The sequence below is a fragment of the Schistocerca gregaria genome, chromosome 6 (assembly GCF_023897955.1).
Source record: "Schistocerca gregaria isolate iqSchGreg1 chromosome 6, iqSchGreg1.2, whole genome shotgun sequence".
Lineage (NCBI taxonomy): Eukaryota > Metazoa > Arthropoda > Insecta > Orthoptera > Acrididae > Schistocerca > Schistocerca gregaria.
The window spans coordinates 447,169,311-447,185,380 of NC_064925.1; the positions used below are offsets into that span (position 1 = coordinate 447,169,311).

The 16,070-nt window shown below is 37.3% G+C and overlaps 1 protein-coding gene across 5 annotated transcripts in view; it reads right to left on the minus strand.

The window, feature by feature from the left end:
• The window catches only part of LOC126278017 (glutathione synthetase-like), a 151,257-nt gene that overhangs the window by 119,034 nt on the left and 16,153 nt on the right, over positions 1-16,070 (minus strand). For 4 of the 5 annotated variants that reach the window (XM_049977729.1, XM_049977731.1, XM_049977730.1 and 1 more), the window contains 2 exons: positions 13,128-13,311; positions 3,175-3,250 (listed from right to left, as the gene is read on the minus strand). In XM_049977729.1, coding sequence (XP_049833686.1) covers positions 3,175-3,250; positions 13,128-13,311 — 260 coding nt within the window. Of the gene's footprint in view, positions 1-3,174; positions 3,251-13,127; positions 13,312-15,790; positions 15,879-16,070 lie in introns of those variants that run through there. The other variant, XM_049977732.1, reaches the window with a different exon arrangement.

The window sequence follows — 16,070 nt, forward strand, 5'->3', positions numbered from 1 at the left end:
GAAATGGAAACACAGCAAGTATTTTTCCCATAAGCCCACAACGCTATCCCTTTCAAATGTCTGAAGGTGTTTAACAATAGTACTTACTGGGCAGTGGGGCATGCTTGTATCCTTGAGTGACTGTTGCAAACATTGAACCACTAAACCAGCATAGTTATTGCATGTAGAGTCAAAACAGAGGGTTCACAGATACACCTCCTGAGCACCATGTGACCACCAATGACCATTACAAAGGAATCACTAACACTGCAACCCTTCAGTAAGCGCATACTATCGCTAGTACCTCTGGGCACAGTCATGGAGGTTTTTTTTATTATTATTTTATTTTTTTCTGAAGTGTCCAATTGTGCAAAAGACTATGTACGCATCTGTCAATTTTATAATGGAGCAAATGCCTTGTATTCAATTTCTTTTTAACAAAAAGAAGGGGAGAGTAATTATCATATATTAGGCCAAGAAATGTTCTGTATATGGAATAGGGCAATGGAAGCTATGCAATAATGTGTACCCTTGATGTTACAGGTGAATGTCTGGGAAAGAAGGTGCAAAAGAAAATTTTTATATGGCAGTGGAGCAATTTATTGTCAAAATGAACAACTAAATTTTATTGTATATTTGAAGCTGGAAATGAAGTTAAGAATTTTAAATTAAATCTATCCTCAGCTTGAATGCACATTTCAACACCACATAAATTTACTAGGCATGGTCGTCTGAGTTGTCTTACACCAATCTTTAAACAGTCGAATGAATTTGTGTTTAGTAGACTCTGAACCATAGTGCAGATTCACATGTTTCACATTAAAAAAATCACTTGCAGAAGTAAGAAAAAAGTGATGTGACAGGAAAAAAAATATCTTAGGACTGCCTGAAAACTGAATGCCAGACCTATGTGGTTTTAACGAAAGAAGATATGATAGGAGTGAAGCATTGGAATCAAACCATGCCAGTTACTATAGTGTCATTAATATATCTGCTACTGCAGTTTAGGGACAAATGAATTTTTCTGTGTGAGTATTACATAACTGAATAGTCATATGTTCACTCTTTCACCCTGAGAAGTTGTGGAAACATGAACGCAAGCTGTCTCTCAAGGAATAAGTCAGTTGCAATAATTTCTACATGGAGAAACAGTCACTAATTGCAAGGAACAATAAAATGTTTAGAACAATTACTACTCAAAAGTGTAGGATCCCAATAACATATTCTAAGGTAAAGGTCTCAAATATTTGTTGCTAAACTACCTGTCTGAACTTTTTGACTAACATGCGTGTGTTTATGCCAACATATACATTATTTATGTATAGCATTTTCTAATTGATATTTAAAAGTTTACTTTACTTTCACCTCATCTGTTACTATTGCCTGTTGGGTCTCATCAGCGTATCAGATCCACACACAAGTAAATATTTAGATTTTTCAAAAATCTGTCTCCTTCTGATGTCAATAAATACCTCCCGGGATTGGAATGACTCCTTACCCTCTCCCATTAAATCTACATCCTTACGTCTTTCCCTCTCCTTCCCTCTTTCCTGATGAAGCAACCATGGGTTGTGAAAGCTTGAATTTTGTGTGTGTGTGTGTGTGTGTGTGTGTGTGTGTGTGTGTGTGTGTGTCAACATAGCAACGCATTCGTTCAGTAAGTTACATCATCTTTGTTTTTAGATATATTTTTCCCTATGTGCAATGTACATATAGTTATAAGTAGAGGTCTGCGCGGATGCAGATATCCGCAGTATTTGTTACTTGGTGGATAAAATCACGACCAGCGCGGATATCCGCGGGTCATCTGCGGATAATGAACAAGGCATCTACCCAGTACCTATGTTGCAATGTTAGTTGAAAACTTTAAGTCTGTTGACATTCTTAGAATCTTGCAGGGCCCGGGTAGAGCAGATGTCTGTTGTCCTCAGCCCCTGGCTACGACCGACGTAGCTGTACCCAAGAGACCTAAGCCTAATCCGTTCCCACAACCGTGTCTTTTGTGTGGCCTGGGAAGTGCTCTCTGGGTAGCAAACGTGCCCACTGTCTATCATCAGATGGATAGAGCGACGGCCATGTAAGCTGGAGATCCCGAGTTCGAGTCCCAGTCGGGGCACACATTTTCATCTGCCCCCGTTGGCGTATGTCAACGCAATGCCGTAAGCAACTAAGGGTGTTCATTTCATTGTAATTTCATTCTAACGAGCTGCATGGTCACCGATGATATCTGTTCTTTCGGACATGTCCGAAAGAACTGATACCATCTTAGTATATATAAAAAGTAGTTAAGTTGTCGCAGAAATGGCACCCTAAAAATAACTATGTCATTACATACCATAATTATAAGTACTACTGTCCATTAATATTAATTACTCATTCAAAACTTAAATATATGCGGATGCGGATAAGGAACTTGCGGATGCGGATTAATTGCTGTGGATGCGGTTGCGGATTGCACTTTTCTTATCCGCGCAGATCTCTAGTTATAAGTTATACATATAGTCTACCTTCCATACAATGTTTTCTTCTGTCAAAATATTACTGCCTTGGATTTCAACAAAGGTATATAACATATTTACAAAGTATCATCAATGATGATAAACTGCAAAATGCTACATGCCCAAACGAACTGACCTTACACCACTTAGCTGTCATTAGCACCAGATCTCCCAGATGTGCAATTAATGTGTCATTTCATCCCTATGTATGTGCAAAGCCATTACCCATTGGTATAGCAAACACATTTTACTTTAAAAAGAAAAATAAACCCCATTGTGCACATATCATCTGTCTGGAACCCCATCTGTCTGTGTTAGTCACAGTGTAGTAAGTTACTGTAATAAAGTGATTACAAAAACACTGATCATATCCACAATAAAGTCCACCTACAAAGTAAGACAAGGTAATGCAAAACACACAAAACCATAGAATTGAAGAGAAAGGAAGCAAACTTCATCAGTCACCAGCAAATACAGACCATTACATGGGAAGAATGCCACTTACATGATTAGTTACTACTTACTGAACAGCACCACAAGACTAAAATATTTTAAAAAAAAGGTAAAGTCCACTTGCTTCCAGGGCATATTATAAGTGCCATTCAAATAAAATGTGCATAATAAAGCAATTTATAAAAAGTATATGTACAAATGCAATTTCTTATAAAAGTTGATGTCATACGAGGGTGTAACATACCTGAGCAAAACCTTCATTATAAACAGTTTCATAAATCTTGAACATATTTCCTGTGAATTCATCTACTTCTATAGTGCTGTAAGTGAGAAGAAGATTGTAATGAAGTGCTACAAACTATAACTGCGAAAACAATCAATTATTGATATAATTATTTAATTGTAAATAAAACAGAAAGAAACTACCACATGGGAAAAATATATTAAAAACAAAGATTCCAAGACTTACCAAGCGGGAAAGCGCCGGCAGACAGGCACATGAACAAAACACACAAACACACACACAGAATTACGAGCTTTCGCAACTGGCAGTTGCTTCGTCAGGAAAGAGGGAAGGAGAGGGAAAAATGAAAGGATGTGGGTTTTAAGGGAGAGGGTAAGGAGTCATTCCAATCCCGGGAGCGGAAAGACTTCCCTTAGGGGAAAAAAAGGACAGGTGTACACTCGCACACACACACACACACACATATCCATCCGCACATACACAGACACAAGCAGACAGCAGTCTGCTTGTGTCTGTGTATGTGCGGATGGATGTGTGTGTGTGTGTGTGTGTGTGTGTGTGTGTGTGTGTGTGTGCGCGAGTGTACACCTGTCCTTTTTTTCCCCTAAGGGAAGTCTTTCCGCTCCCGGGATTGGAATGACTCCTTACCCTCTCCCTTAAAACCCACATCCTTTCATTTTTCCCTCTCCTTCCCTCTTTCCTGACGAAGCAACTGCCAGTTGCGAAAGCTCGTAATTCTGTGTGTGTGTTTGTGTGTTTTGTTCATGTGCCTGTCTGCCGGCGCTTTCCCGCTTGGTAAGTCTTGGAATCTTTGTTTTTAATATAATTATTTAATTGGATAGATAAAAATCTACTCCCCAAGTGACAGCAGAACACACACATAAAAGACTGTTGTAATTAGCAATCTTTTGGAGCCAGTGGCTCCTCCTTCCTTCTCATCCTGTACAGTACGTCTCCCATGATCTGCGGTTCTGGGGTGACTTTCCTAAATCTACCCCTTTTCCTAGACTTCTCCAGTCCTTTTCCTTCACCCTTCACCCTTCTTCCTTCCCCTTCTACCCTTCTGCCTGAAGGAGGAGCAACTGGCTCCGAAAGCTCGCCAAACACAACAGTCTTATGTTTATGTTCTGCTGCCACTTGGTGAGTAGATTTTTTACCTATCCAGCTAAATAAAACTATAATTGTAGGAAGATATGTTAACAGAGATTAAGTCTAGGAGGGTACAGAGGTGCAATGATGTGTTTGGAGTCCAAGCTCCCACCTTCAGAGTCCAGGGAAATTAGTATAGAGTGGGAGGATCTAAATAGCTCATGTAGTCTTAAGTAAATAGCTGTATTAATGGAGCAGTGATATTATCAAAAGAGTGTAATCTTAGAAAGACAATATAAATAAATAAAAAGTTGGTTTGGAGAGAACAGGAAGCGGAAATTGAACAACAAAAGAAATGACAAAACACAAATGTATTAAACTTTTGGCCTTTTCTTCTTCTTCTTCTTCTTCTTCTTCTTCTTCTTCTTCTTCTTCTTCTTTCTTTTAATTGTTTGGGATTTTCCATCTGGATCTAATAGAAGCTAACTTCTTCATTTCTGCATAACTGGAGTCTCCAGAAGTTTACGTAGCTTGCTTTTACAATGCCAGTTGTTGTCTTCCTCAGGCTACATTTCCTTGTAATGTTCCTTCTTTGACTTTTACAAGGGACTGGTTACCTCGTATTGTGTGACCAATATACACCCACACAATCTTTGTATTATTGTTCTCGTAAATGACCAAATCTTTGCAAGACATCCTGATTAACTGTACACTTTACCTTTACCTTGATGGCCTCAGCTAGCCAAGCACAATTCCTATCCAATTTGAATTCTCAACTTGCACACACTACTTCCGTAGTGCCCCCCGTTCATCATTCCCAAAGCTCAACGAATTTTAGCTGAACTCCCACAAGAGGATGGACTTAAGGTGCATCCACACTGAAGATTTACCATGAATCATCTGGCATAGGGTAGATACTACTATTATATATGTGGTGTCTGTTCTTTTGGACTTGTCTGAAAGAACAGACCCCACACATACACGATCCCATATGCATATAAGAGGTGTGTTCAAGAAGTAACAGGAATTTTTGTTTCTCTTAAAGAATCTTTATTTATTCATCAACATCAACTTTGTCCCTTAAAGTAATACCCCCTCAGGTATAATACAGTTATGCCAGCACTTTTTCTAATCTTGGAAGCACTTCTAGAAAACACTTTTCATTATGGTGTTCACCTTCTCTAACAATTTTGTTTTTATCTCAGCAATGATGCCAAAACAAAATCCTTTCATGGTTCTCTTCAGCCCTAGGAATGGAAAGAAGGAAAGATGCCACAGGAGGGCCATGTCCATTGAATACAGTGGCTGGTGGAACAAAACAGCCCCCCCGCCCCCGAAAAAAAATTACCAAGAAGCAATGAGGTGTGAGTAAAAGGACTATTGTCATGCAATTTCCCTGAGTGGTTTTACCACAACATTTGTTGTTTTCTTCTCATTGCTTCACGTATTCCTTACTTGACCACATGACCATAAGGCAGGAACTCAAGATGCACCCCATTGTAATCTTCACATGTAATCAAACTTGTCGAATTTTTTCCGTTTTTGCTCATCAGGCAGTTTCCAAAGGCGTGACTGGCTTTGGTTTCGATGCCATACCCATTTATCCATGTTTCAATACCTGTTATAACTTTCTTTCAAAGGTCTGGATGATTGTAGATTTCATTCAGAAATTTCTGAGTGATGCCTATGCAATGACATTTTTGGACAAAATTCAACAATTTCAGAACAAACTTTGCTGCTACATGTTTCATGCCCAAAATATCCAGAAAATTTCTTGGCATGAGCCAAAAGATATGCCAACATTATCAGCAGAATCTCTGATGGGGATTTGGCAAATTTCCACAATGTGATCATTCTGGGTGTCCAGGGTGGTCATCATCTTCAACGTCTTCTTGACCCCCTTTGAAACATTTACACCACTCTCACTCTTGTCTTAATCATAGCAATTTTGCCAAAAGCCAGTAACCATTTCAAATGTGATGCCACAATTTATTCCATGTTTCAAGCAAAATTTAATGCAAATTCTTTGATATATAAAATTTTCAACTGTCAGCTCTAAACTAATATGCAAAACAGGTGAAAATGCAATCATAACTCAGGAACACACGTAGAACAAGATAAAAAAATTGAAAACTGGATTATAAAGCCCACAAAATTTAAAAAAATCCCATTACTTTTTGCCTACATCTCCTACATACAAAATAAAAGTGAAACTGATCTAATATCTATATTATGATGGCAATTCATGATAAATTTTCAGTGTGGATACAACGTACAGTTGCCCTCTTGTGGGAGTCCAGCTAAAATGCTGTGTGTGATGGGGGTGGTAGAGAGGCAGGCACTATGGAAGTAGTGTGTGACATGTTGAGAATTGCGGTAGCATGGGAGTTGTGCTCAAATAGCCGATGTCATCAACCAGGAAATCTGGGTTTGAGTCCCTGTCTAGCACATATTTTCATATATAATTGAATTACGTCAATGCCCTCATGTAACTGACACCAGTAATTCATTTTCATCTTCACATATACAGCCATGAAATCTTAATGTGTGTGCTCTGTTCTTTTGGACATTTCCGAAAGAACAGACACTACACAATACATACAACAGTACTATTTCATTTATCTATTTCCATTTTGTACTCATCCCTCAGTACTGTAACCAAAACCAGATTCTGTGGAGAATTCCTTCATCTGGAGCTATCAAGCTATGCCACTCATAAACATAGTTATTTGTTTTCTATCTCCATTTGTTTTGGTACCCATACAGTATTCGTTGCACTCTTATTGTATGGCCATTTATTGCGTGTTGTTCTATGTTTATGTTGAATAGGGATGGAGACAGACTGCAACCCTGCCTGACACCTTTAAGAATTCTAGTTTCTTTTTGTGGATTTCACACAACTGTTTTTTTTATTCTTTATATAGTTCTTTAATTATTCTTCTGTCCCTGTAGTCTACTTTAGTCATTATTAGAATTTCCATAATTCTTCTCCAGTTGTCAGTGTTTAATGCTTTACATAAGTCTACAAAAGCTATATAAAGTTTTCTGTTGAGCCTATTATTCTTCTTAATATTATCAATGGGTATATTAAAAATATTATGATCTTCACATGTAGCTGCTCTGTTGTGCTTCAAAACCATAATCATGATACTTTTCTTAAGTCTTCTGGAGGGATGTTATGAATACCACTAGCTTTTTCTTTCCAGTAATTTAAGACTTTTTTTTAATTAATATTCTGTAATTTCATGTATCATTCCATTTGTTTTACTTTTTCTTCTTATTTTAATTCACTTAACTATTCTAACTTTTAACACAATTCTTCAATACACTTTTTTGCATTTTAAGCTATATGCTCATGTTCTGCAGGAATCCTTCACTTGTTGGAATGGACTAATTTTGTGTTTTTGTTTTACATAATGCTTTTTTTTATATGGGTATGTGCACTTTTCCTGTTTTGTAGTTTTCACTAATTGTCACGTATCATTTCCAACCTTTTTTTGCCTTCTCTCTTAACTGTGTTTCTCAGTCTAGTGTGCTCCAGTTCACCTTTTCTTTGCACTTTCTTCTTAGTGCTGTTAATATTATTAAGTGATCATTTCCCATAGCTCCATAGATTCATTTTGTGAGGCAAATTGTGTCCTTTGATGGAGTTATTATTGCAATTTGATTTTCTGAATAGTGGTTTGTTGTTTAACAAACATCGTCTTGGAGTTGAACTTCACAGAATTTCTATAATCTTTCTTTGTCTGATTTGGTTTCTTTATTTCATTTCTGACAATAATGTAGTCAAATTGATAGCATCCTGTACCTTCTGTTTTTTTATGTATATTATCTTGGGTGGTTCTGAAATAACACAGTAATATATCATAAGGTATTTTTTACGCAAATTTGAAAAGTCTGTCCTCTGATTTCTAATTCTTAATCCATAACCCGTTACTCCAGTTACTTGTGCTTGTCCTACCACAGCGTTTCAGTAGTCCATAATAATAATATTATCGCCATCGTGCAAATATTGCTGGATCTCTTGAAGTTGTTCATAAACTCTCATTTTGTTGCCACTATGTTCAGATATTGGCATATATACTTTGATGGCACCTAAATCTACTAGTTCTGCTTTGAATTTAATTAGCATTACCCTGCCACTATATAGTAAGTCACTTGACTCTTACCCAAGTACTTGCACAATACTATACCAATTTCAGTTCTTTTGTTTTAATTGCCTGATGCACAGAAATTGCCACACCAGAACTCCCCTTTCTCTTCCCATCAATTGCATTCATTTCTAACCTATTTGTAGTCTTGTCATCTCCTATTTTATGTTCTCCAATTTACCAAAAACTCTCAATGATAACATCTCATGTTACCACCTTCTAAAGGTTTTTATATTTTTTTTTTGCTGTAACTTTATTTTTGCTTGGTTTCTATTATCAAACACATTTGTGATGTCTCATCTGGTGATCAAAATGGGGGATTATTTTAACTTTGGAAAATTTAGTTCCAGGAGGATACATCATTGATGCAAATAGTTTGCTGTAGTGAGATGCTTTATGTGCCAACTTTTCCTCATCTCTGCCTGTGTCTGCTTGTAACTGTATCGGGTTTATCCCCATATGTATTCGATACTGAAAGTGCTGCTGTCTACTGGTGGGCTAATTTATTTAAGGTCTGCCTGAATATTTCATTTTCTCAGAACCACCCATATCTAGGAGGCATTCCCTTACATAATACTTGGGGAGACACCTGATGGAGGAGAAAACAAGCAACAGAAATAAACAGAGCAGGAGCATAAACATTATTATTATTATTATTATTATTCATTCTTTCTTTCCTCAGGCGTTATGTCTGGTCAAAAATGGAAAGTGACGCGGACCTTGATCAAGCGTGACTTCCTTTCAACTGTAAGGTATATGTTATATTGCATTTAGGAACTTTCAGGTAATTGAACATGTATAAATAATTACGGATTTCTGTAGTTGTATATATACGTTTGGATGTAACTGTATTGCATTGATGTACTGGTGGATATTGTGTGGTATGACTCTTGTAGTTGATAGTATAATTGGTACAATGTGAACTTTATCCTGATGCCACATGTATTATTATTATTATTATTATTATTATATTACTACTACTACTACTACTACTACTACTACTGTTATTGTGAGGAGGAGGTGGTGGAGGTGGAGGTGGAGGAGGAGGAGGAGGAGGGTAGGGTCATCTCAAATGTGCACATGATCATGGTTCTTGGTAACTGTACTAGCATGTTATTACACAAATGTAAATACAGTATTAACAGTTGTCGTTCAGAAAGGCAAACTGGTTACCAGTCCAAGGTGACAACACCACCATGTGTAAGCCTGAAAAGCAGGGAGAGAAGGCAGCAACAGCATACATTCCACTATTCTTACAAGTGGAACTGTATTGTGCACTGTAAGTCTGTACGCATCACTGAGTGACATGCCAATCAATAACAATAACAGAAACTGGGCTACAGTATGTCTCACTTTTGATACTCAGGACACTCAGCTGGCAGTAAATGTTAAACTACTTTCCTGGGTAATGATAATATTTCCCACAGCTGTCTCTGGTGGTCTGTAGTTCACATTTCAGTTCTGGACGATAATCCCAAACCTTCATTCAGATTTATGCCTACTGATAGTATATTTTCAGTTTCTTTATATGTCAAACCGTCTCTCCTCCAGTAGTTTACATTCACTTTTTTTCGGCCTGATACACAAACTAAAGACTTCAGTGCTACAACGGTGCAAACTAATACCACAACAGTGTAAGCAAACTGATTGCATGGTCTACTGGTAAATCAATTCCCTGTGACCACATCAATTTTTTCTCGAATAGAAAGGTCTGCAGGAGGTACGTTCAGCCTTGTGAGGATTAGTAAAGAGCTTCTTGAACATAAAAGGTGTGACACTGACACTTAAGTCGCCACTATGCAAAAAAGGCTTGTACCAAGGCTATGCGAGACATGACATACATTAATACCAACAAAACCATCAGCAGCACAGCTTGATGCATCATGACTACAAATCTTATTCTTTGCAAGATTTCAGTCCAGTTCTGTAGGATTTAGGCACAGATGATATCGCAGCAGAAGGAAGGGAACCATTTTCTAGCAAAATTTTGTCAACGGGTTATAGAGGAAAAGATTAGTGCTCCTTAATTAACACTTAAAGTTTGGCTTTCTTTTTCTCTTTGTACTTTTTTTTCTGCCCAGTTCTACATGTTAATCCAAAGCTTTCCTCTTACAGTAACAGAGAAGTCACGAACTGAAACTCTGCACCCCAACAATGAAACACCGCTGCCTATCGTATTTACTCGAATCTAAGCTGCATTTTTTTTTCCAGTTTTCGTAATCCAAAAAACTGAGTGCGTCTTAGAATCGAGTGCAAAGTAAGCGGAAGTCTGAAAAACGTTGGTAGGTGCCGCCACAACTAACTTCTGCCATCGAATATATGTAGCACTACACAGACATGCTTTGCAGGCACAAAGATAAATACTGGCGCCAAAACCTCTGCGTCAGTAAATAAATTTTAAAAAAAGGTGGAAGACGAGCTTTTTTCTCCGCCCCAAGTTTCGACAACTGCATTTTCATACATTATCCAATGAAGTAAATACAAATTCCATATTGTTCATCTTCGAATGTAGCAGCATTTCAATGTACTACGAAAATCCGACTGGCAAGACTGTTTGGAATGTTTGTCAATATGGCCAGCTATACGTTCTGAATTTTTTCCTACCTGTGAGAAGAGACGGTTGCTAATAGGAACTTTTATGAATTGTGAATCACATGCAATTTTCTCTTCACCATAAGAATAATACGAATATAAACGTTTTGCCATGTATTTTTTCGTGTTTGCTGCTATCTCATTAGGTCCTGTCAGCCTAATAAACTACGAAACTAGAGTGAGACAACAGCAAACACGGAAGAATATACATATCATGTCATGTTTATATTCGTGTTATTCTTATGCCTAATAGTGCTACAGTGAGAAATGAAGCACGGCAATTGACTAGATTTTTATATCTAAGATGACTAATTTCAGTGCAGAATGTAATGTACTAAAGGTACGTCTGCAAAGATTTTCAAATGGAGAAAATTTTTCGCTAAACTCTCGTTCAGAACATCATCTATCATACGCAGTCTATTATTTGGTTCTTGCTGATCATTATCAAAGGTAGCAGCAGTGTAAGTAACAAAAGATAGCAGTCTCTTGCCATTGTTTCGCTAATGAGACGATTCCTCTCTTTTTTTTAAATTTTAAGCGGTGGTAGCGTGCACAAAAGCAAGCCATGCCACTAGTGACGACAGGTCACAAACACTCATTACCAGAATGCAACATACAATGCATGACACAGTACAATAATGCACTTTCAACTTAGAGTGACATAAACACCTATAACAAAGAGAACGGCACTGATCAGATCAAAGAAAAATAAACAATCAATGCAAACCAAGCACGTGAAAAAGGAAGGGTACCAGTATAAATATGGACGGAGTGCCTGACGCGTAGCAATGGCTACCTGGTAAAGCTTAACTGCTTAGCTTACGACTCGAACCAAACTACTGTAGCTGTATCGTCATTCATTCGACCTAAACTGTGTTTCATATTACAATGGACCAACTTTGTTTCGATTTGGAGATGCGGCCTAAAACTTTTCTGTCCCCTTGAATTTCAAGTCTCAAATTTCAGGTGTGGCTTAGATTCGGGATTTTTTTTCCCTCTACTTCTAGTCTCATTGTTCAGGTGGGGTTTAGATTCGAGTAAATACGGTATACTCTTTGTAAACTGTCACATTGCAAACTTTATTCACAGCGTAGTTTGTATAAATCTGCACTTTGTCTAAATAAGCCAGTTTTTCCCAGAATTATTTTGCTAGCCTGAAAGTCCAGTTTTTTCTACAAAAACTGAGAAATGTTTTCAAATTTAGAATTACTTTGTATTGTCCTAATGTCACAAATTACTGTCTAATAATGCAGTTATCTGTATCATCAATAAAATATTCATTCTTAGCATTTTGAGGCACTGTGACCCTCCTTCCATAATGTGCACAAATAGACGTAAATTTCGCTTGTCAATGGTTGCCTGCATGTTCAATCACCTTTATCAGCACTAATCACCTTTTTTGTTCTAATTGTCGGTAAAATTAATTATGTTAACTGCAAGTTGATGTGGCTGCCTTGCAAAAGGATTTTTCCACAATCACCTTTCATGCTCACATTTCAGGTGACAGTGCACACCACTCTGAATTGGAATGTGACTAACTAGCTGCATGACCAAATCAGTTCCTGCTACAGCCAGGTAACCAGTTGGCCTTGCCAAATCATAGAACATTGCTCATTTGAATCTCATTTTTATTTGCTTGTTAAGCCTGACTAATATTTATGCATCTAATTCTTGCTGAAAAGTAAATAATATTCTACAGGTTATCAGAACAATGTTATGACTAGAAGTGCAGTTGACTAATCTACACCAACATAATATTTATAAGTCTTCCATGATTCTCTTAATAAATATACATTTTTTACTTGTTTTACTGCTCTTCTGCAAACTTACAGTAGCTCAAAAACTGAAATGCATGTCCATCAGCTTGCTTACTACTCTCATTCTAAACTTCAACTTGATTACAACTACATTTATCATATGCTTTTACTGATGTTCATTTTAAGCATTTATTACAATGCATATTCATTGTACTTCATTTCTATGATTGTAGCATTAACCTTCCCACTCATTTTATGATTTCCTTCATTTAGAATATGAGAGTCACTTTCATGTGCTGAAATATTAAAGATCATAAATATGTTTTATCATACAATCACAGTTTGGATACGATTTAAAGCTCACCTTTTTAGACTCGATGTAAGGAACTCATGATCATGAGCTACTTTATGCATTAATTCATTCAGAATTGGCTGAATGTTGACAGCTCTCTCAAATTCTTTTCTAGGAAACACTGACGGTAGGAGAGCAAACGGAGCAAATTGTAAAATATCCTCATTATAGTTTGCCTTTGAACGCATACATGCACCTGTGGGCATTAAACACAATAATTTCATGTGGAAACACGAATTAAAGGAAAGTGCATTAATAAACTAGCCAAACATTCAACTGATAATACATATTTGGCTACGGAGGTTTATACGAAATATCTGAAATGTCCACTGATGGGCACAAATTTAGCAATTAAATTTATCATTTTCTTGTACCATGACTAAAAACTAATTGTTATTACATATTGTGCTTGCAGTATTGCATCCAGAGATGTTATGGTATTCCACACTGATTATTGTTAACACACTATAAAAGACAGACATAAGTTTAAAACAAACAATGAAAAATCCAGAATGGAATAACAACAATATTATAGAAAGAATAGATTGATACTCACTATATAGTAGAGAAAGTGAGACGCAGATACACAAAACAGAAAAACAACTGAACAAGTAAGCTTTCAGCCAAATGACCTCCTCCGAAAGTAGACAACACACACCCACACATATATACCTGCTGTGAGGTGCGTGTGCGTGTGTGTGTGTGTGTGTGTGTGTGTGTGTGTGTGTGTGTGTGTGTGTGTGTGTGTGTGTGTGTGTGTGTGTGTGTGTGTGTTCAAAGCCTTTTTGTCTGAAAGCTTACTTGTTTAGTAGTCTTTTTGTTGTGCATGTCTGCAACTCACCTTCTCCACAACATAGTGAGTAACAACTCATCCTTTTCATAATATTGTCACAGACTTTAGTTTGGTAGACAACTGAAGCTGATGTGAAAACTACAAGTGATCACAGTTAGAAAAATCTTTCCTGGGATTTATAACATCCACAATTCATAAATTAGCCATTTATCACTCGCAAGGAAAGTATTTGGGCTCGAACAAACACACTTACAACAAATTCCTGTGCGGGAAAGTTTACAGGTCTCTTATTGCACAACTGATACTCGTTTATCTGAAAACCCCTGCAGTCGTCCAACAGTGGCCGCTGAGTATTCCATACTGAATTTGGCCTTTGCCCGACAATGCAATATGTCAGTAAATACCAATAGAGACAGTGCAGTGTTTGTGCAATGTTGCATGTTGTGAATTTATTTGTGTAGTGAAGTGTCAGATGGGTTGGCAATTGGTAATCAACTTTGCAAATGTATTGCAATTGGTTGACATCAAGTTAAAACAAACTCTTCTTCGTGATGATGGTCCTGGTGTAGAATATCACCAGTTAGAGACAGATACTGCTGTAACACTACCACATAATTATGATGTTAATGAGGAACACCACCCTGCAATGATACAGCAAGTTAAAGAAAAGGCGACAGAAGCAGTGAAAGCAAATTCTAAAACCTACAGAATCATCACAATGTATAATGGCAACACACCAGACAATGTTTATTATGATTATCACATCAGAGATTTAGAGATTTCAACACATATGACAAGCTCTTGAAAAGATACCCTAAACAGAAGGCTAAAAGCAACAATAAAAGAGTACTGGAAGGTAATACAGTTTTCAAAGGACATTGTATGCTGCAGTTCAATATCATCAAGCAGCATGTAATGGCAAAGTCAGACAAGTTTAGGATAACATCACATTATATTTGCTATTCACTAATACACCAAGAAACCTCTATTACTAAATGGCAAACACAGTTCATAGTTCATGGTGCATCATACCAGTTGCTGGTTGCCTCTCTAACAGCTTCCAGTGGGAAAAATATAGTTTACAATGTTTTATATAATTACTGACTTCAGGTGTAGAGAAATGTTCAATACAACTCATCGGCTTTGACCACCGACATAGGAAACATGAGACAAATGCCGTAAACAATATGGCACATTTAATATTATGTTACTGCCGATTTTTTCATATGAGCTAATATACATATCAGTCTGTCACAACAGCTAGGTTTTTTATTTTTATTCTATTTTTTATCGGTGTTGCTGGCTTCTCCACAGCCAAACTCAAATTCCAACCTAATTGCTTCCAAATTCTTTGGCTCCGCCAACAAACAATGTAACTGCATATATGCACCAAAAGGCATCATGACAGTAGCCACTAACATTACATCACTGGCCAAGGCCAACAGCAGATATCGAACATTTCTATTGACCCTACTGACTGAAAATAAACATTTACAATGCCCTCATGATTACTCTAAGCAGGTATTATGTTCAAGGTTTAAGATATTAAGACAATTATTACCGTTAGAAACCGACTGTGCACACCTTGAGGCACTATAACTCATCATAAGTAAATAACCAAACTATATTATCTATATCATTTCGATATTTGAAAATGAGAACAATTAGTGGCTTCCAACAAACTTATTACATAATTTCAAACCTTTTCTAAACTTTCCTCACTTGCATGCTTAGCATCAAATACTTAACACACTGACTCATTTATAATGTAATCATAGTTTTGAAATTGCTTTATCCAAAGTGGGTCAAATAAAAGTAACCTGGAGAACACAGTTCCAGGGTACAAAGAAACACAGCAAAGGGTAGGAAATATAGTGCTAACCTGGCTATAGCAGATGTTGAAAGTTACCACCATTCATCTCCTGGCACTTTTGGGCTCTGGTCAGCAAGCTGCTGAAGGCAGATCGAGGCTGGACTGCTGGAGTTGCTGCAATTTCATCTGAAATGTTCCACTGCCATTCTTGAAGACTATTAGGGTTGTTATGATACACCTTAGAGTTGAGGCTCCCCCACCAAAAAGTAATCACACACTGACAGATCAGGTGACTTGGATGGCCAGCTAGGACCGCAACAAGACTGACCTCTGCTGACACCTCTGTCAG